This window comes from Aricia agestis, chromosome 19 (genome assembly GCF_905147365.1).
Source record: "Aricia agestis chromosome 19, ilAriAges1.1, whole genome shotgun sequence".
In the NCBI taxonomy this organism is placed as follows: Eukaryota; Metazoa; Arthropoda; class Insecta; order Lepidoptera; family Lycaenidae; genus Aricia; species Aricia agestis.
The window spans coordinates 4,951,732-4,973,690 of record NC_056424.1 but is presented as its reverse complement, the minus strand read 5'-3'; the positions used below and the strand labels follow the sequence as shown (position 1 = coordinate 4,973,690).

Below are 21,959 nucleotides of genomic sequence, written 5' to 3'. Positions count from 1 at the left end.
TTTTAATTTTGCATGTCATATTTTGTCAACATAAAATGTATATAGAATGGGAGCCCTTTTTTGTGATTACTAACAAGCTGATTTTTTGTAAGTAGCTTCATTTTGATAAGACGAACAACATTTTTATTTTCGAAAAATCTTGAAAGTGGTAGCTAATAGAGATAAAAAGAATTTCATACTTTGACTTGATGGTCCTAAAATATGGATTGTTTTATTTGTAGGACAATGTTACTCTTAAATTATATTACTAATAACCTATCAATATACAAAAAATTAGCTTGTTAGAGTTCCGTTTTAGGGTTCAGTAGTCAACCAAGTTTTGTTGATTACAGAACCCTATAGATAGGAAAAGGGATCTCAAATCCTTCACCTTGGCCCACCTGCCCTTCGAATAGGGATTACATTAATTTATAACATCGATAAGTTTACTATTATAAATACTTAATCGAAAATGTTCTTCATAATCAATCTGAGATTTACCTAACAAGATGCTAAGGCTAGTAATTCTGCTTCCACTAGTTCTAGCTTACGAGCCTATTATAAGTAACTACCATGAAGAGGTAGGAATTAAAGAAGCAGAGAAGATCAGGGCATATGAAGAAGCAGTAGACTTCGATGGTGGAAGAATTGTGGGTGGCACTCCAGCGGCAGTCGGCACTTATCCACATTTGGTAAGGTTTTCAAACTATTTATAATCATAATCATCATAATCATCATCATCATCAAAAAAATCAAGAGCTGAAAGAACAAAAATTCCTGGCAAACATATTCTACCTTTGTTAACTTTGTTTGAATGGAGAATATTTAGTACTGCTAATGAGTACGACCGTCTTGAGACAGATTTAACATGAACAATTTTGAGATCCTATTAAAGTGTTTTTAAGATTAGTTACCTAGCGATGTCGATATTTTTGAAATAGGAAATGCAGTGCTAGGAATGTGGTGTGAACAAAATATGACAAAATAAGAATTTTGCTTTGTTAAAAAAGCTTAAAAAAAAAAGACTACAATTTTTTAAGAAAGAAAACCATTTAGTTATTTGCTGTTGCAATCAACTAAGCTTTAATTAATTTACATCATGATTAATTTTAAAATGATTTGCAGGGTGGTCTAGTAATAATCTTAACAAATGGGGCTACCTCAGTCTGCGGATCATCTCTGCTTTCCAACACGAAATTGGTGACAGCAGCTCACTGCTGGCGTGACTCGAGGAACCAGGCAAGGCAGTTCACAGTAGTCCTGGGTTCAGCCAGGTTGTTCAGTGGGGGACAGAGAATCACCACCAGCAATGTCCAGGTCCATGCAGGGTACAATACCAACACCCTTAACAATGATGTGGCTATGATCACTATATCCTGGGTTGCGTTTACTAGTAAGTTACATTTTATTTACATCTTTAGGGTGGAGTCAAACCAAACGAGCGTAATTTGTGAGTTGTGAGTCGCAGAATTTCGGCTGGCAGTATTTCTGCTGCATTCAGTTTCATACAAAAATCCTATTTCACACGAGCATAATTATTTGAGTCATTTGTATGAAAAGATATTATATTTACGGGACCGTAATTCTGCGACTCATGACTCACAAAATTACGCTCGTTTGGCTTCACCCTTAGATATTGGTAATTTTAGATCATAGAGTGCTGAAAATGAAATGAAAAAAGTTTTATTTCTACACAAAGTAGACTTTACTGAAAGAGTTTTCAGTAAAGTCTACGATGCCTACCATCGGATGCTTAAAATGTTACATTATACTTTATAGTAATTGATAAAAAACATTGATAATTATAACTGGTTTACATTCTTTTCAAGATATAATGGCGTTATTTATTTGTAGGCTTATTTCAGTCACGTTTTTAGGTATTATCATGATTCATGTTATCTTATTGATTTAATTGGAATTATTTTCAGATATTATCCAGTCAATCTCGTTGCCATCAGGCGCTTTACTGAGCAACAACTTTGTTGGATCTCGAGTACAAGCGGCTGGATATGGAAAAACAAGTGATGGTAAGGACTGACTACAGACAGAAGGTGTCCAAAAATATTTTGGGGCTTTAAATATTCACCACCGACTACACGTTTTGATATAAACTAAAAAATGCGTCATTACGTGATTAAACTTTAAATATAAAATCGTTTAAAGATATAAGATAAGATTTCTACGAAGTCTAGTAATTACCTGGTTGGGCTTAATTACCTGACTGCCAGGAGGGTTATTTATATTTTTGTATTTGAAACCTTGTTTTACAGCTGCAGGAATATCCAACAACCAAGTGCAGAGCCACGTGACCCTGCAGGTGATCACTAATGCCGCGTGCCAACAAACCTTCGGCTCCTCTATCGTGATTGGTTCCACTCTATGTACCAGTGGTGCTGGCGGCATGAGCACATGTAGCGGAGATTCTGGCGGACCTCTGTCTATTAATAGCGGCGGAAGAGTCTTGGTAAATAAAAAAAATATTTTTTATTGCTACAAGCAATCATTAATGATTGCTTGTAGCTTGCGGTCTGATATTGCCGCTTAAGCGGATATATCCATAAGGATACCTGGGCCTCTATCATGAGCTCTTAAATCCATTCTCTTTACGTCCTTATACTGACTATATAAGGACGTAAAGTGAATGGATTTAAGAGCTCATAATAGGCCCCCTGAATTAGGTACAGATGCATTGCTGGTTTTAGACGCTATATTGTTAAAGTTGTTGCTATTTTATTTTTAATATTAACAAACGTAACTTCTGTGCTATCGTGATTTCTCACTAGTCAGCCTAGTTCTTATTTGACTTTATAAACTAAAGAACCTCATAATATAGATAGATTTATAACTATGTTTGTGTGTATACAGGTTGGCATCACATCATTTGGATCACCCCGTGGCTGCCAGGCTGGTTTACCCGCAGGTTTTGCGAGAGTCACATCATTCGTCGATTGGATTAGATCTCGTTTATAGTTTGTAACCGTACATAATAAATTAGTTTTATTTTATTATGTGTTTAATTATTTGTTATGTCATTTGAAATTTATAGGTATATATAATTAAAAAGAAACAGTTTTAAGCATGATTTCTATTTATTAATGCAATCGTCTAGTAAATGGTCATGAAGGATACAGGTCATAAAGCGAAGTGGAAGAAGAGATTTCGAACTCCATCTTTATGTTTCTTATTATTGTCATATTTTTCGTAAAAATGCAAACTTTTGCCCACCCTTACCAAGCCTATATTTCCCATCAAACTATCGCCATCCTCAACACTGTCTTTTTGATCATATTTCGATTTTTTGTCTCTAGAATCCAATACATTTTTTAAACCATCTAAATATTTGACATTTGATTTAACTTCTTGTGATTTTTTTTGTTTCGTTTTTAATTCATGTAAATGATTATTTTCAACAAGACTTTCTTCGTTAGATTCTGACTCTTCATCATTGTGCTCTAATTTTTCTCTATGTTTTTCGTTTTCTGCAACATAATTGTCATGCAAATGTGACAAAACATTTTTATTCTTGACTTCATGAGAATTTTCATCGTGAGAGTCTTTAAGAGTATTTAAGCCACTTTTTTGTAAATTACTATTTTCACCACTAGCTTTATTAGATTCTGAACTTTCATTACTCGAATTCAGGTCCCTCGAATTATTGATATTTACTTCATGCTTTTGTTTCTCCATGTGTCCTCTGTGTGAAATACTTTTTTCTAGCGAGTCTTTGATTCCATCTTTATCTATGACCGTTTTATGAGAATTAACTTCGCCAGAATCTACATTCTTGGAATGAAGTCCACTTTTTTGTAATTTATTTTCTTCAACACTATCATTTACATCAGACTCCGAGCTTTTATCCTTTGAATCCAAAATATCTATCAAATCTTCTTCTAAACTTTTTTTATGCTTTACTTTATCTTTATGTACGACTAATTTTTTTCTCATTAGAAAATTGTTCTCATTAGAATCATCATATTTAGTATTTAAGACACTTTGTTGAATATCTTTTATTTCTTCCTTGTTTAGCGAGACTACATTACTGTTTTCTTCAGATATTTCGTCAGAGCTTGCGATGCTTAAGGATTCCAGATTTTTCAATTTGTTACTACTTGTTTGATTCAAATGTTTTTCTAAATCTTCAGAGTCTACATGCTTTAAATTTTTATCTTTCGCTAATCCTGAAGAGTGATGCTTAACGTGATTTAGTTTTTTGGTATCTTCTGAGCTTGCACTTGTCAAATACACGTTTTCTTGTTCATCAAAACTCAAGTGTTTTACATGCTTCTGATTTTTTACATCTTGAGAACTTATATGTTTTGAATGATGATGTTCCGGATGATTTTCACCTGTAAGAAATAAACATTTAGACAAAGCTTCAATGATATTTCTTAAAGCACCATCTAGATAAGAATAAAAGATCTAATATTAGAGAAAAATTACTGCGAAAAACTTCTTTGCCAGTCAGAATATAAAATTTTATGAAAATTTTATAGATTTTGTATGAAATTGTGAATTATATTATTCCCTTACCCTTATTATGTGACTTGGCAAGTATGATCGCAACATGTGACTTTTGTATTAATTTTTTCAAGGCGTGTATCTTTTCATCACTCTGGTTGTGAGCTTTAGATTCTAGTTCTTGTTTTCTCAGGATCGGAATGAGAATATCTGCCAGGTCCTCTCCAGCTAGTGTGTCCTGCACTTCCGGTGCGTCATGATGATGACGAACTCGAGACGCAGCTACTTGCAGCAGTATCGGTAGAAGATCTGGAAAAAAAACGTGTGGCACTCGGGGACTGCCGCGGTAAAGCAATTGCATAACAATTTTTATCAACTTATTCAATTATAATTCGCATACGTCAGTTACAGTGTGACTAGACGTATGCGAATTATCATACGCACACAAACACCGTGCCGAAGTCTTGCAATCCCGCACCGACCGTCACAGCGCTGTGGCAGCAGTCGGAGTGGGGTGTGTTAGGTTTTTTCGTAACGGAATTTCTAGATTCGGACGCCGTGCTCAAAGCCCGCGATAAAAGCTATGCAATAGCTTAAAATAACAAACTCAAGATGATAAGTAGTAGGAAATTATATAAATATTGTTACGCAACACGGTTTATAAATAAAGTTAAAGATAAATTAATGAATAAATTGATAATAAATGAATGAATTTAAATTAATGAATGAAAATTAATTATTTAATTAATTATTATATACTATATTTTGAGGAAAATTAAAAAATATAAGATTGACTAAGGAATAACTTACACAATGCCAGCGCCAGCGCCATGTTTTGTGGACATGATGACTTCCCGCCTATTTATACGTTAAGTTTTGTTCATTATAGAAAAGTTTAATCAAGGCATAACGAATATGCATTACAGATTAATCCAATCATCGCAAAATTGAAAATGATTTACAGATAAAGAACAGAATAAATAGTAAAATTTTAGCTTTGACTACAAGAAGATACCTACATCTTATATTTTTATATCTTTAGCTCTCGGGGTATTTTCTGTTTAGTAATAAGGCGGACGTTTGCTTTTTAACCGACTTCAAAAGAGGAGTAGGTTCTGTGTCCGGCTGCATATTATGATTTTATTGAGTTTAAGTAATTTTTTTTCAGGGAGCCCTAGAACAATTTTTTTTGATTACTAACAAGCAAATTCTTGTGAGTAGCTTCATTTTGATGAGACAAACAACTTTTTTATTTGCGAAAAATGTTGAAAGTGGTAGCTAACAGAGATAGATAGGATTTCATACTTTGATTTGATGGTCCTAAAATATGTATTGTTCTATTTGTAGGAGTATATGTGAGTAACAATTAATTATTATATTATAACTATTAACCTACCAATATACAAAAAATCTGCTGGTTAGGGTTCCGTTTTAGGGTACCGTAGTCAACCAAATTTTGTTGATTACAGAACCCAGATTGGTAGGTTAATAGTTATATAATTTAAAAGTTACATTGTCGTACAAATAGAACAATCCATATTTAAGGACCATCAAATCAAAGTATGAAATCCTTTCTATCTCTGTTAGAACTCACTTTCAAGATTTTTCGCGGATAAAAATGTTTTTGTCTTATCAAAATGAAGCTAGGTACTCACAAAAAATTTGCTTGTTAGTAATAAAAAAAAATGTTCTAGGGCTCCCGTACTATTATATTCTATTGTCCAAATTACGAGGTTAGTCAATCTTTGAAATCTTGACATGCATGTGACTCGCATCCTAGAGCCGTAGTATGTAACAGATTAGTATAATCTAATACAGTTCTACTGTATTAGATATTATATTATATACTCGACTAACCGATGAAGGCCAGATAATCGAGTTTTTACTATAGTTAGGGCCTCTTTCTCCACTTCCTGATAAGTGTCAGATAGGCTATCCACAACGTATTTGACAGGTTCTCCATACTCTGTCTGTTAAGTGGTGGATAGCCTATCCGGCACTTATCAGGAAGTGGTGAAACAGCCCTTAAGTTTAGGAAATCAAAACCCATTTCGGAAATAGAAGATTTTATTGACAATTCATACAGAGAATCTGACAATTCCTTAAGCTTAAACCACCACACTCCAATATTGAAATGGCGACTATAACACATTAGGTACGTATGAAGAATGAACACAATCGTTAAAAGACAAACTTTTAAAAGAAAGTATGGACTACAGACACTGGCCTCCATTATACAAGTACGCTGGACTTTGATACCCACTTTTTGTGCCTATTTGAAGCGGAATCAGCGCCCCCAATGCGGGGGAAGAGAACTAAATCAGACGTTACTTGCAAATGGCCGCTTAAACGCTATTGGTTGCAGAAACTAGTATTAGTTCCAAATACTCCCACTACTGCCATCAGCGCCAATATGGCGACTTTCAAACGTCAAACTAACGTCAGATTTAGTTCTCTTCCCCCGCATTGGGGGCGCTGATTTCGCTTCAAATAGGCACAAATAGCAGCTGGGTATCTTAGGTCCAGCGTACTTTTATAATGGAGGTCAGTGACTACAGAGTACTCGCATTTCGAAGGTAGACAATCTGATACTATGTGTGTCATATTTATTTCGCTTCAATACGCGAATAGACTATATTATATAATATAAATCATTATGTAACTGACATCAAGGATTATATCACTTTTTATGGTAATTGGCAATAGCTTTTCAGTAAGTGAAGCTCTATATTATAATTTGGTGATTAGCGCAACCTGACGTGCGTCGGGAGGCCGATTCGCATAAATCGAACATCGCTTCGAAAGTATAATACTTCCCAATTAAGCACACTATCACTTTGTCAACTTCGAGATTTGAAAATCAGACCCCAGTTAGCAACTGTATCTTACATGGGTTCATATGCAACCTTAGCTTAGGCTTGCCGCACTGGCACGTTTTCCGTATACGGAAAGCCGTGAGACTAGCGCAAAAGTTCCTTTATTTCACGCGCGAACGCGCGAACGGCTTGCATTTGAAACGTACGTGCGGAATTTGTTCCGTTCGGAAAAAAGCGAGCGAAATTTTCTACTGATTGTATACATTCGGATTTATGAATACGGAAAACGAATTCGGAAAACGTATACACTACAAAACGTGTGTGCGGCCAGCCTTAGTAAATTTTGAAGAATTAGGTTGCGCTATCACTCATCCTAGAGTTACGGTGGAGATTAAAATGTAAGGAAGTTTAACTTATTAACAGTGTTATTAAGTTATACATAAATTTTTAGGTGTAATAAAAATATTTAATTTAAATTTACCTATTTAATAGATTTAGGTAAAATAAATTAATCTTAAAATAACTACTAATTGTAGAAAATTCTTTTAACAAAGTATCTTTTAGAAAACGAAGGTTTGAGGTTCTGTTAGATATGCAACGTTAACCTTTAAATTATTTTTTTAAATATTAAAAAACATTCAATAAATTATTTTTAATTTTAAAAGATCCGTCCACCGAAAACTTCCTTCCATCGAAAAAGTATTTAAATTTTAAATTGAATTACAGTGTTACCCAGTAATACCTTTTTTATTCGTTTTCAGGAATTGTTGTTGAAAAACAAACTTTTCAAAAAGGAAGACATTTTTGTTTTTACATAAATAATAATCTGTCATTGCTAAACATTTGATTGTTGAAGTGCCTAATCTAGATATTCGTGTAACTGCACTGTAATTTAAATTAAAAGTACTACCGCTACATTAACAATTTAAAATATTTTATGGGGCGGTTTTCTTGATAAGCTCATGATTAAATTATAATATTATTTTAAAAACTTTTTGCATCGATGTATGTATGTGGTCCAGAAAATAATTTTTAGTTACTTACTTAGTAAAATCATGTTTTACACAACATTTACAATATAATTAGCACAAATTTAAATACATACGTGGGTACATATTATTTTGATGCAGCTCTGTCATACTTTTAGTATAATTTCTAAACGTTATTTTTTTTAACTGTTTTTAAATTAGTGTATTTTCTCAAAACTTCATGATTTCTTGAGTAACTCGATTTATCATTCATAATTTTATTATATTCCTTTGACATAAAATAAACATTTGGCTTTAAACCATTTTTAAATTTAATTTCAAGTTAATCTAAGTCACGGGAGAAGCCGCGAATAAGCTATAAGGTAATAAGAAATCGTGTCATACAAACGATCTTGGACTCAATTTACAACTATTTAAGTTAATTATTAATTATTGTCAAGGACTCGAAACCGCTAGAACATCCTGAAGTAAGGGCAGTCTGGTTTTTATAACGTTGTTAAAACACATAATACTCTTGAGATTCGAAGCGCAGGTGCATACAAATTTTAACAATATAGACATAGCTTCGTGTCTCCTCGATTTGCCGTTTGAATTTTAGTTCTTTTAAATATTTTGAAAGGACCCAAAAGCATTTTCCAATTTTATCAGCGTAAAATTTTTCTTAGCAGGACTATCGGACTGTCCACATCTCCACGTAACGACATTCGAATAGAAAATGTGTACGGTACCGTAAAACTGTACGTCACGTCGGCTGACGTGGCTCGATCCGTTGCGCTTACTCAGTTGCTCATGCACAATAGGTAGAATTTTACAAGGCACGGGGACGTGCAACGTTGCCGTTGCGTCGTCGTGACGTGTATTTTCACGTTACATTGACGTAAATTTGCACGTCGCGACAACGTAACGTGCCACGTTACCGCAGCGTTCAACGTTGACGACATCGTGACGTGGAGATGTCGACATGCCCTATATGGCCCATGATGCCAAAAGTTAAAAAGGTTTCGAAATAAACGCAATATTAACTTTTATCAAATCAATTTAGGACTCTCTCTAGCAGTTGAAATGGAGGGATGACTTCCTTTGAGACAGGGAGTTACTAAGCAACGCTTCTTAGGACTAACAATTGAGCAACGCCTTCCTCAAGAATAGAGAGTCGAGCAACGGCTTCCACTATGACTGGAATTTGAGCGAAGCCTTCTTCTAGTACTGGAAGTTTAGCAACGAGTTCCTCAAGGATAGGATTTTGAGTGAAGTCTTTTTCTAGGACTGAAAGTATAAAACAATGCCTTCGTCGAGGATTGGAATTTGAGCGAAGCGTTTTTCTAGGACTGGAAGCTTAGCAACACCTTCCTCAAGGATTGGATTTTGAGCGACGCCTTTTTCTAGGACTGGAAGCTTAGCAACGCCTTCCTCGAGGACTGGATTTTGAGCAAAGCCTTTTTCTGGGATTGAAAGTTTAGAAACGCCTTCCTCTAGGATTGGATTTTGAGCGACGCCTTTTTCTAGGACTGGAAGTTTAGCATCAACTTCCTCTACTTCTAGGGTTTAACCAACTCCTTTCTCCAGAATGACCAGGGTCACGGGCCTCGAGCTTAGTTATATTAAAGCACTCACAGAAGATCACTTTTGAGTTACATTATATAATGTTACGAAGGCTGTGTGGCCGTGATTGGTAGATTTCCTGAATTACATATTATAGAAAAGATAAAATACTTTATAGATTAACTAAATGTACCTACCTAATAGGTGCCATTTTTTTTAATTTACTCTCCGTAGTTCATGCGTGTACTACTGACACACACAATTTGAGTGTACCACCAAAAGAATATATATATTTTTTGTGACCGTCGCGTTGTCCACTGACATTATTTTAATTTCTTTATTGTTTATGTAGTGCCTTGATTATTTATGTATCTGGTTTGCTACGCGCAATATTTAACTTAATTGTTTTACTGAAAATATTTTTTCGCTTTCATAATATAACTAATTTTGGTCTAAAGTACCTAGGTACTATTGATTAAGTCTTATATTATGTGCAGTTAGTTACATACATATTTTTGAACAATGCAAAAGGCATGGGCCTTTTCTTGTTTTCTACGAATTTGACCAATCATTATTATTTATTTTATTCATCATCCAATCACAGCCAAGCAGTCATTCGTCGAACGTTGTACGTTAATTTCTAAGAGAGTAAGAGCAACTCTTTGGACCAAAACGTATTTAAAGTCTAATACTAGAGATCTAGGTATATAGAATAACTCTGCGAAGAACAATTATTTAGAAGATTCAAGAATATTTCTAGAAGAATAACGAGGATTTTTGTGAAGAAAGTTTGGTTTGGTCAAACTTTTACTTATAAATCTAAGTTACAAGTTTTGTTCAAACTGTTCAAAGTGCGGCAAAAGACTAAGAGTCTAAATAAGTAAGAGAAAAGACTCTTACTAATAAGTAAGAGTCCTTTGCCGCATTCAGAAATGAATATTAATTACTTAACTGTAAATAACTAAAGATTTTGACATCAGCCCCATACGTTATCTGTCAAACTCTTCATTAAATTACAATTAATTTCGTCTCTATACATTTTTTTAAATGAAAGTTTAGTTTTATAAAATATTCCTGTCAAGAAAGAAGTAATGTGGTGGTTTTAAGAAACGTATAAACAAAAACCGTGAAATTATAAATAAAAGTTTGACCAATCATTAATCTATTAAATTCTATTAGACATTGAGGAAGAACAGTGATTGTCATGCATGTGTGAGATGTCCAGACGACGAATACAAACTGTAAAGATGCGTCCACAATTGTACACTTCCGTTCTCTTATTTAGAAGACAATATTTATTTTGATTGATTATTAAAATAATGATAAAATATAAATACTTCGATAACAATAATTATATTTTTATATTATGTAGTCTAAAAATTGCATTGCTTTCTAGAAGAATATGATGTGAACGCATCTTTACGCACAGTAAAGTTCGGACTATGTCTGCGTTAAAAGTGTTGTTCAAATATTATTTTGGTTATAATAAAAAATATTTTTATATTACTTTGACACGTTGTTATTTATTGTAGTTTGGACATAATATTCAAAATAATCTTGTAATATCATAAGTTATAATATTATCTTCTATATTATTTGGTTTATTAGAATATATTTAGAACCAGAAACATTAACTAAAAAAACTAGAATACCAAATAAATATCTGAACTCTAAGGGCCTGTTTCACCACTTCCTGATAAGTGTCGGATATGCTATCCACCATTTAACTTGACAGATAGAGAATGGAGAATCTGTCAAAAAAGTTGTAGATAGCCCATCCGGCATTTTATCAGCAAGTGGTGAAATATGCCCTTAGAATAGAAGAACTAACAAGAAGGACAGCTTATTCTAACACCCTTGAAGAAGTATCATTCGATTTTGTTCCCTATGTGTATGGCGTTAGAACTCATTGTTCACCGTGGATGTGGTGGCGAGGCTCTGCTAGATCTTCTTTTGCTTCTTCTTGAAGGTACCTCTTCGGTGACCTGAAAATTTTATGGTACTCTTTGATAATAGTACTTTAACTAGACGTCAGCTGATAAGACGCAGTGTTTTCTACTATATAGAAACTTGAGGTAATATTGTGCTAGGTCCTAAAAATTGCTAAGTATACCTGTTAGGTAATTTTTTAAATCTATCTAGTAACTAAAATTTTCGAAAGAACTAGGTTAAATGTGAGTATCACAGTGTGTCCTTGTAATTATGTAGCGTCAATTTTAAGCACTAGGTATAAAAATGTTTTCTGCCACGTCCATTTTCACAACCGGCCATCGAGAGTCGAAACCGAAATTTGTATGGAGGTATGCTTATTATTACTATTATAAAAGTAATAAAGTAATGAGCTTAGGATATACTCACAGCAGCAGTAGTACGCACTGGCACGGGCGGGGCTGGACTGCCAGACATCATAGACGAGCTCGATGCTTGCGAGTCGACACTCCTGGAAACATGAGATATGGAAGTTAGCTAGATAAATAGAAGATTCCTCTGATAAATAATTAAAATATCAAACAAATTCTGCAAATAATCAAGAAAACTAATTGATACTTGAACGTGGGTTTTCTGTTAGGTGGCAAATTCGACTCATACGAGGCGCTACTTGGTGGACTCGTGTTATTATCACATTTCTGACACTTTGCTATCTACTTCCTGCCATAAGGCAGAGCTATGTAACAACGAGGGTTTTTATGTTATGAACATAAAAACCCTCGTTGTAATACCATACTATCAGAAGAAGATACAGAAGAATTACCAACCTTCTAGAAGATCGTGGTGGTGGTGGCGGTGGTGTAGACAACTTCCTGCCTCTGACAGGAGAAAACGTGGGCGTTTGAACGACAGATTTAGGAGCAGCATGGCGGATAGTCGCAGTCACAATTCTCCCAGACGAGGAAGACTTGATAGATGACCTAACAGACTCAGAGGATTTGGTGGAATCGGTGGATTTGATCGGCAAAGGTTCAGGATTAGTTGTGTTCACGTCGGCAGTATGGTCCGGCGTAAATTGGGATCACAAAATTGTGTCAAGCGTGTCCAGGGAGTGGAGCAGGGCGGGGTCTCGAGAGCACCAGCGAGCCAGCTCGTCTGGTGTCACCACTCCATCCGCGTTGGTGTCCATGAGCTGAAATGGTAACAATACGTGGTGATTAATAGAAAACCTAAAATATTAATGACAATGACAATACAATAATTTACGAGAACGACATTTTAATTTAGGTATTAATTAATTTTGATTGATTAAATAGTAATCAATTTAAAAATTAATTAAGTAACCCTTATCTTGTAATGTATGATAGATATTACATGATAAACGATAAGGAATGAGAATAAGCTAAAATTCCAACAACGAAGTTTTTACCCTTTGGGTACGGAACCCTAAAAATGAAACCAAATTCTTCGTAATTCCGCAGAAATAGGACAGTGCAATTTTATTTTTCTGGTACCTATGGCATTGGGTATCAAAACCACTTTATTTATTTCAATTCGGCTTGCTTTAACTCAAAATAACACTTATTTTATTCCTCACTCACATGGAAGATCCTATCCACATGGTCCTCCGCAGCCGCCTTGTGTACCGGCGGTGCAGCAGCTCGGCCAAGCAGCTCGTACACAGCTCGCACCACCGCCAGCATCTCGCTGCGGGAGATCCGCCCGTCACCGTCCACGTCGTACAGCGCAAACACCCAGGATAGCTTCTCCTGACGAGACCCGCGAGCCACGCGGGAGAGGGTCTCCAGGTATTCCTGAAAATGAGAAGTTGGTCTGATTAGATATATTATTATACTGTTGCAGCATGCAGGGATTTGGGAGCGTCCGTGGCCTAATGGGTAAACCTTTGGTAATTGGTTCGCACTCGCAGAAGGTGCAGGTCGATCCCGGGTGGAGATGTGTACCAATGAGACATTTTCTGATCTGAAGTATACAATACGGACACTGGTACGGTGAAGGAAAACATCGTGAGGAAACCCGCTCATAATTGGTCCTACGTATTGACCTGCTCTTTTCTCTGGACTAGACTATGTTTCGAGAATGCCGTATGTGCTTGGGCAATCATACGGACATTTAAATCTTGTCCAAGGCACTACAGTATTTGAAGAGTGCCTACTTCGCTCTGAAAATACTCTATAAATCATCCACAACGAATGAAATTTTTTCCAGGGATGCTTCGTACCTGTATATTGAGGAACAATTATGTTTGTATGTTGAGGAAGAAAAAGTGGATCATGGGCACTTATTGTGTTTAGAATCTTGTCAGAATCTAATTGACGATCCCTGTTGGAAGTTCCTCGAAAACGAGGTGGAATTTATTCGGAATATTCCGAAGGTTTCTGGCAATCAAGGTTTTGTATTGTTACCAATTTTGATTGTTCTTCTCTCTTTTGCGAAATTGTTGCCCTTGTAATGTTGTCAACCATTTCTCTATAATAATAGAAAATATTTAACCTCTGTATATTTTTTTCTGAAATGTATTTTATCGACACTATAATAAAGTGTAAAACAAAATGTTAGTGCATTTATACCGCTAAGCTATTGTCAACAATCTAATCGCAAAGCATAAATTCACGAAGATACCTTAAATTCAGTCGATTTGGATATTTCAGGGTTTATGTACATTATTTTATGTTGCAACTTCGTTAAAACATATTTAATAAACATTAGCTATGTCCACACTGTGCCTTTTTTTGTTCATCAAGGGCATGCGTTATAGCGCAGTCAACATCGCACGTGAGGCATGCCCGCGCGTTTTCTTTCAAACGCGGGTGGATTTTGACGCATTCAATTATTGAATATAATGCCAAACGAAAGTTGAATAAAAAGATGTTGACGAAAATTGAAGATGAAATTGCATAGTGTGGACATAGCTATTGATATATAGTGCCGATTTTATATGTATTTTGTTCTTTTTAACCCCCGACAAAAAAGAGGGGTGTTATAAGTTTGACGTGTCTGTCTGCCGGTCTGTCTGTCTGTCTGTCTGTCTGTCTGTCTGTCTGTCTCTCTGTCTCTCTGTCTGTGGCATCGTAGTATCCAAACGGGTGGAACGATTTTGAATTAGTTTTTTTTGTTTGAAAGCTGACTTAATTGAGAGTGTTCTTAGCTATAGCTCATCATCATCAGCCTGCTCCGTGCTGAAAAATCGCGGTTCATCTGGTTCGTGAAGGGCCGATTAGCAACTTGCAGTCGTTTGGTGGGCTTTATTGCATTCTAGGTCGTGACATTCATGAATATTTACACATTAATGGAAAGTTCACCTGGTGCTGCAGCATCACCTGGTAATCAATAGGATACCCAACTCCTCACCAAGAGCAATGGTTTCGTGTTTGGGCTCATTTTAATTGCGACAACTAGTAAGACGTAGATAACCAATAAATTTTTGCATGCTGCTGCTGCAGCTTCACCTGGATTCTATAGGAGCCGAGCTCCATATGACGCGTGACGGCCTCATCCAAAAGGACATTCCTAGATGGTATTCATTGGGATATAATATGATCCTGTTGATAGGAATTATTATTAGGGGGACCGCTAATGTAGATGTTTGATTTCACAAAACATTATGTATCGAGACAATCAGTGACATGGCGATACAAAATGCAAAATACACTGTTGGCGGTCCCCCGATACACCGTGACAACACGTTATGGACTAAAATATCACTTTACACTTAGGAATTATTTAAACTTAAAGTCAGTAAAATATATTATTTCATTACTATTTAAAGTTGTTTGGCGGGGTTTTTTTTTTATTTCTTAATAAATTTTAAGTGCTTAGAATATTAATTACCTAAGAATTAAGATCAAATACCTCGAAATTAAGTTTCCCTCTCTGCTTTGGCTTCATGGTGTTGAAAACGAAGTGAGCGTATTGAGTGGCATCTGAAAATTAAATTTTACTTTTGTCATTGACATTGTCTATCTTCTAATATATAATATTCTCGTGTCACAATGTTAAATAGCGTACTCCTCCGAAACGACTTTACTAGTGGGTCTGCGAATCGGCTACTGGCTACTTTTTATATTGATAAGTGCATTTGTTGAATAAATAATAGTAAATTATTACAACTCGAGACTGACGGCGACCATTGTTTGTGCGACGGGATAGCGATGGCCGTTGCCATGGTGACATACTTATTTAGTCACTTCAATAAAATAATACGGGTGCAATACTTTATACTATGGCAAAGAAACGTTTGCCGGGACAGCTAGTATTATATAGATTGATCAAGGAAAAACATTTTTTTATAAAAGACTACCAAATCATGCCAGTGAGGTTAAAAAATATGTCCACAGCCGAACATATACCGTAACCTCCTCCTTTTTGTAAGTCGGTTAATTACACTCCTGGAGTGTGGCAAAAGGGAACATTTTTGTAATAAAAAAAATATATCCACAGCCGAACATATTATATAACTTCCTCGTTTTTTGGAAGTCGGTTAAAAACAGGTTGCACTCTGCTCTCTCTTCGTTTTACAAATTTTGGATCAGGTCACGCGTGTCCTGATTCCTGAAGGGAGATTTACATTTTTAGCCATCCCATAAAAGTTCACAACATCGTCAAAGATGTTTTTACGGGAAACAACAATGGATCTAAAAAGTAAGTTTTAGAAAATGTAATAAATCCAACTACAAATAAACTTTATATCCCGAAATTCCCACAGCATCCTGAGATATCTCAGCCCCAATGTGCTAACAGCTGAAGTCTGTATAGTTTTGCGGGATTAAATCCAAGTTGGTCCAGAGATAAGTCTAAAGACGAGTTGCCAAGTTTGTTTTCGGCCGAGATTGTATTGTGCGCCGGCCTTTTGTTGCACTTCGGCAAATTAACTGACCGCTTATTGACGTTCCCTATTGAGGCAGAGTTGGTAAGTTAATAAAGTAATAATTTATTGTATCCTTATTATGTTGAGTCTTTTGTAAAGTATTTGACTAACAACACAATTATAACAAACTTATTTTAATAAACTTTTTTTTTTAATCTCTGCGTGGTTCCTAGTATGTTTTTACACTGCCGTACTTATAACTGTTGTAGTAGCCAGTAACCAATTTAAGATTTGAAAGTCTTAAAAAAACATTTTATTTGATAATAGCTTACCTCCTAAAGGAAAGAATTGACAGAAGATGTTCTTAAAGGATTCCTCGTCCACCACACCAGTCGGGCATTCCTGTTGAAAATCACAACAAAGTTCAGTAACCAACAACAATATTATTATTATTTTAGTTAGATATACTCTAATTAACCAGAAGTTCCATGGTATATTTACAGATTCAGCAAAATGAATCGGAATCAATTTTACTAACGCGAACGTTGAAAAAGCTTTATTTCAGCCTCAGAAGTATTTCTTTTTCTACTCCATGTGAGTAATTTTGTTCAGTCAAGTGTGTAACTATAGCCTTCACTTTTACAAAAGTATATCCGTATAGTTTGGGACTGGCCCATATTCTTTGGATTTATTTTTATATTCGATTGAGGGTTATTAAGCGCGTGAGCGGAACAGTTTTAGAAAGTTACGAAATTCGAGTTATGTGAATAAAGCCCTCGACGTTTCTCCTGACTGTGGACAGGGAACAGTACCTTTTTTCCGCCGATAAAATTTAAGCATTTGCATGTGGGTCCTATCCGCAAGTATGTGGGTCTCTGCTGCGTCCGAAGGTGGTGGACGCAGCCCTTCCTCACTAAAAACTCGGCGGTACTCCACGATCGCGTGAGCCTACACAACAGGAACAGTACGAACAGTGTTCCTGCTCCGGCAAGGTGCTACGGCAAACGCGTATTACACGACCGCAGCCCCACCACCTCTGCCTCTTCGGGCTATACTATGGAAACACCACATTCCACATTACTCCGCGACGATGCGCTGGAACACCTCACAGGGACATTACCTGCTTGAACCCCCGGTACATGAGCTTGATCTCGTGGGCGGTGAAGTGGCTGGCCTTGGCGAGGGTGTCGGGCGGCTCGGGCCGGTAGCGCGAGCCCGGACACCACGCCGTGCTGGCTGTGTCCTCGCAGTCATCGTCTGGGAATAAAAAAAAATGGATTGAAAGATCTACTACAATAGAGAAATTTTTACTATGGCGACATACTTCAAATACGTGGGTGGGGTTACAGTGCATTCCCATCAAACATGGCGCGGCATCGTCACCGTGCCACGAGGCCCCGACACGACGCCGCCGGTTTTTTGTAGCAAAGGTAGGGAATGTTATTATTCGACAAATTTACTATTCGAATAATTTGAATATTTTACAAAACTTTTCGAATAATTCGAATATTATTCGAATAATTAAAAAATATTGAAAAATGCTGAAAACTCTGAATAAAAGTAACAAAAAGTTTCGTACAACCATGTACAACCTATTTTGTTAATACTATAAAGTAAGCAATTCTTATTTTTACTTTTATCAACATAAATCTTTATAAATGACATAGTTAATTTTTATTGTTAAACACTTTAAAAATGTATATTTTAAGGTTACAGCTGGGCAATAAAAGAAAGGTTGTAAAGTGTAAACCGTTTTCGATCGTAGCACCTTTTACTTTTCTCATGTGATTATGCTTAAGTCTTGCTAGGCAGTAGTTGAGATTAAATAATAATATGATATTCGGCGCTATGATATCTGTTCATTAATCCACGTTCACCTAGTTCATCTAGTCGGCTTCACCTGTATCAATGTGGCTCGAAATTATAAAAAAGGGCCACTACAAAACCAACCCCACAACAATGAAAAAAATTGCAACGGAGCTCTAGGGGAGGGTGAAACAATCCTAGAGCTGGTGAATTTAGTAACTTGAAGTTTGATAACTCCAATAACATGATATTAAGGAGCCATCGACATTTTTTGATACTGTACTAACTTTTTCAATTATCAGTCGAGGACTGCCGTGATAAAGCTATTTAATAGCAAATTTTTATCAACTTGTCGAATCATAGATCACATCGCGAGCTTCAAGCCAGAAAGGCGTATAAAAAAATATCTTTCGTATTTTAACTGCATATTTTAAAAATCTCAATATTGCACTTACATTTATTACCTTCTTAAAAAACAAGTTTGTTTTATATACACCCTTCTGGCGTAATTAACATGAACAACAATGAACTAAAAACATGGTCAACGGCGACAATGAATGGTCGTATACTCATTAGTTAGACTAAAAACAGATATTTATATATATATCATTAAATATGTAGAATATTCATAAATAATATTATTTTTCTGAAATAAACTTAATTATGTTCTTAATTGTGTTATTCCATGTTAATTTTTTGTTTGATAGCATTTTAAACAAAAATAAAAAAATATTTTTAGTATTCGAATTATTCGAAAAATAACTTGGCGAATATTCGAATAAAACAAGTATTCGAATATTCAAATAACATACCCTAAGCAAAGGCCATGCAAGGGCAAATGTTTTAAAGTAATTATGCTGGGGCTCCCCATCCCAACGACATGGGGTTTTGGGTAGTGGAACCAGTTACCAGAGTACTACTACCAATTGAGTGCCCAGCTGGTAAGCTAAGTATATCAACGTATGATCGATTTGATGAAAAAAAGATTTTAATTTTGGAACTTGAAGTCTTTAAATATGTTATTGTAAAGTTGCATTTTCACACAACTATTTACGATCGCCATAATCGAAGTTTTTCGAACAGAGTGTTTGACGTTTTCATCCCCGAAATCACGAAGGCGGACAAGGGTCCGATATCTCCTAAATAACAAAAGTCGAATTTGAATGACTTTTGAGCGCAGCGACCGAATCAAGAAATTCGTATCGACAAAAACTCCGATCGGCTAAGCTGTGCCCATCGGTGCGGCATTGCCAGACTTCAGCACGCTGTTTGTGTCCGTGAGACTAGACGTATGCGAATTATAATTGCATATGCTGATAAAATATGCTATGCAATAGCATTCCCGCGTCAGTCGCCTAGTGCCACACGTATTTTTATCACTTTAGTACGCATCAATTGGTTGTGGGAACTACGAATGTGATCTCATAACTAAACTGATTCGCCACAGGCCACAGCGGGGTTATATATTATAATTATAATAATAATAATAATATAATAATATCTATGGACGCTTCACACCACGTCAGTCTGGCCCCGTGCTAAGTACCTAAAGGACTTGTGTTACAGGTACCAGACAACGGAAATATATTTAATACTTTTATACTATACATATATTTAAGATTTTTATTATATCTCACACATATTTAATACACATTTAGATCCGGGAACTTTGAAAACTCTTTGTTCCGTCGGCGGGATTCGAACCCGCGACCTCCGGCTTGAGCTACACAACTGTGTCCAATAACAGTTGTGACGACCTCTGTGGCTCAGTGGTGAGCGCGTCGGTAGCTCAAGCCGGAGGTCGCGGGTTCGAATCCCGCCGACGGAACAAAGAGTTTTCAAAGTTCTGAAACACTAGTTTAATTGCATCGTGTACGGTCAGCCGATATTGGATTCGATTATCTGCTTTGTTTTAAGACAATTTTTAGGCCCATATTCTATCGGAAAGATGGAGTTTGTGGATAATTATGCATTTAGTATGGAAACTGCAGATCGCCGTGCGGCAACCGCATCTTGCAGTCAGTCTCGACTACAAGATGCGGACGGAACTCGACTCGACACGTATACCTATATAATTATTACTTAACCAGCAAGTGATTTCAGAAACAATTCATTTAATTTCAAAATAATCAAGGTTTTTCTTACATGTAACTTGAATAATAGTAAAATAATAAAAAGCCGGATAGTCGGCGCTTTTTGCCGACTATCCGACGACTAGTCGGTACATCTCTACTATATATAGATATAGGTGTTACAGTGTATAAATTCAAAATATAATACAGTATTTATTAAAAAAATCCGTATACGATATCTTAACATAACCGTAACTTTTTATATTATGACGTAATCGTGGCACACCGCATATATTTTTTTATTATAATTATGTAATATACAAAAATAAACTTTTGTCATAACAAAACATCGTTGGCAGATTCTTTGTGTGAGAATTGTATAGAATGCGAAATTTTTAGGTAAATCGTTTACCTTGATAGTTGAATCAAGTTTTGGGGAAAATATATCGTACAATAGAGATTGTGTGGGTATTGTAGTGTGGAGTCTGTAGCACCTGCGAATATTTCAGCCCGTTTTTGTTCGCTTATTATGATGGTGTTTAAACACCCCGAGTCCGATACACACCACCCGAATACGACTATGCCTGAATTGGTATATTATTAGGTTTAGTGCCAAAATTTCTCAATATATAAAAAGCTATATTTATATATTACTAGCTGTCCCGGTGAACTTCGTGTCACTTTAAAACCATCCCTGGACTTCTACGAATATTTTAAGACTAAAATCAGCCCAATCCGTCCAGTCGTTTTCGAGTTTTAGCGCGACTAACACATTTGAGAATCCATTTTTATATATATAGATTTTTAAACTAGACGTTCCGCGCAGCTTCGCCCGCGTAAATCAGATATTTCACAGACAAATTAGTCCACAAAAAATAGCCTATGATCCTTCACGTGGTCTACACGTTCTTATCTGTGCCAAATAACATAAAAATTGCTCTAGTAGTTCGTGAGATAAGCTCTTTCAAATAATTTTCCATGTTTTTTCCACATTTTCCTATATTTCTTCGCTTCTTTTAGTCTTAGTGCGATAAAATATAGGCTATAGCCTTCCTCAATAAATGGAATCTAACACCGAAAGAATTTTTCAAATCGGACCAGTAGTTCCGTAGAGATAAGCGCGTTCAAACAAAGAAACAAACTCTTCACAATTATAATTTTAGTATAGATATTAGAAATACATATACCGCAATCTCTGTATTCTATTAAATATTGCCACAAAAGAATGTCGTTCGTAGCTTATCCCTAGACAGCTAAACAACTCATTCTATAAAACTGGTTGTTGATTTTACTATTATCGATATTCTATAGAACAGTTTGTCAGTTTTATCGTGTTATTAATAAAAAATATTAAAAATGTTCTAAAAGGATATTATGTATTGTTGTTCTAAAAGGATATAAGGATATATGTACAATGATTGTAATTAAATTTGTGCTGTAATTTTTAAGTTCCTATAAATATCTTCTGTATTGGGTTATCCTGTAATAGTAGATAAGTTTGTTTAATAAATAAATAAATAATAAATAAATAATAAATGTT

At 35.6% G+C, this 21,959-nt stretch overlaps 3 protein-coding genes across 4 annotated transcripts in view; 1 reads left to right on the top strand and 2 right to left on the bottom strand.

Annotated features, from left to right (window-relative positions):
* The first annotated feature begins 348 nt into the window (after positions 1 to 348).
* On the top strand, positions 349 to 3,012 carry LOC121736408 (collagenase-like). The gene is made up of 5 exons (XM_042127580.1): positions 349 to 671; positions 1,105 to 1,372; positions 1,908 to 2,006; positions 2,250 to 2,443; positions 2,845 to 3,012. Exons 1-5 carry the CDS (start codon positions 489 to 491, stop codon positions 2,947 to 2,949), a joined length of 849 nt encoding a protein of 282 aa, XP_041983514.1. The 5' UTR covers positions 349 to 488; the 3' UTR covers positions 2,950 to 3,012.
* The window catches only part of LOC121736407 (Kv channel-interacting protein 4-like), a 60,539-nt gene continuing 39,758 nt past the window's right edge, over positions 1,179 to 21,959 (bottom strand). Inside the window, exons 2-8 of one of the 2 annotated variants that reach the window (XM_042127579.1) lie at positions 17,662 to 17,798; positions 16,874 to 16,943; positions 15,587 to 15,657; positions 13,315 to 13,527; positions 12,541 to 12,905; positions 12,139 to 12,224; positions 1,179 to 1,189 (exon numbers count right to left, since the gene is read on the bottom strand). In XM_042127579.1, coding sequence (XP_041983513.1) covers positions 12,795 to 12,905; positions 13,315 to 13,527; positions 15,587 to 15,657; positions 16,874 to 16,943; positions 17,662 to 17,798 — 602 coding nt within the window. In that variant the 3' untranslated portion in view covers positions 1,179 to 1,189; positions 12,139 to 12,224; positions 12,541 to 12,794. Of the gene's footprint in view, positions 1,190 to 11,419; positions 11,770 to 12,138; positions 12,225 to 12,540; positions 12,906 to 13,314; positions 13,528 to 15,586; positions 15,658 to 16,873; positions 16,944 to 17,661; positions 17,799 to 21,959 lie in introns of those variants that run through there. The other variant, XM_042127578.1, reaches the window with a different exon arrangement.
* LOC121736405 (putative uncharacterized protein MYH16) lies at positions 3,050 to 5,288 on the bottom strand. Its single transcript, XM_042127575.1, has 4 exons — positions 5,248 to 5,288; positions 4,510 to 4,746; positions 3,542 to 4,325; positions 3,050 to 3,503 (listed from the first exon to the last, which is right to left on the bottom strand). The coding sequence occupies exons 1-4, from the start codon at positions 5,267 to 5,269 to the stop codon at positions 3,497 to 3,499; spliced, it is 1,050 nt and encodes a 349-aa protein (XP_041983509.1). The 5' UTR covers positions 5,270 to 5,288; the 3' UTR covers positions 3,050 to 3,496.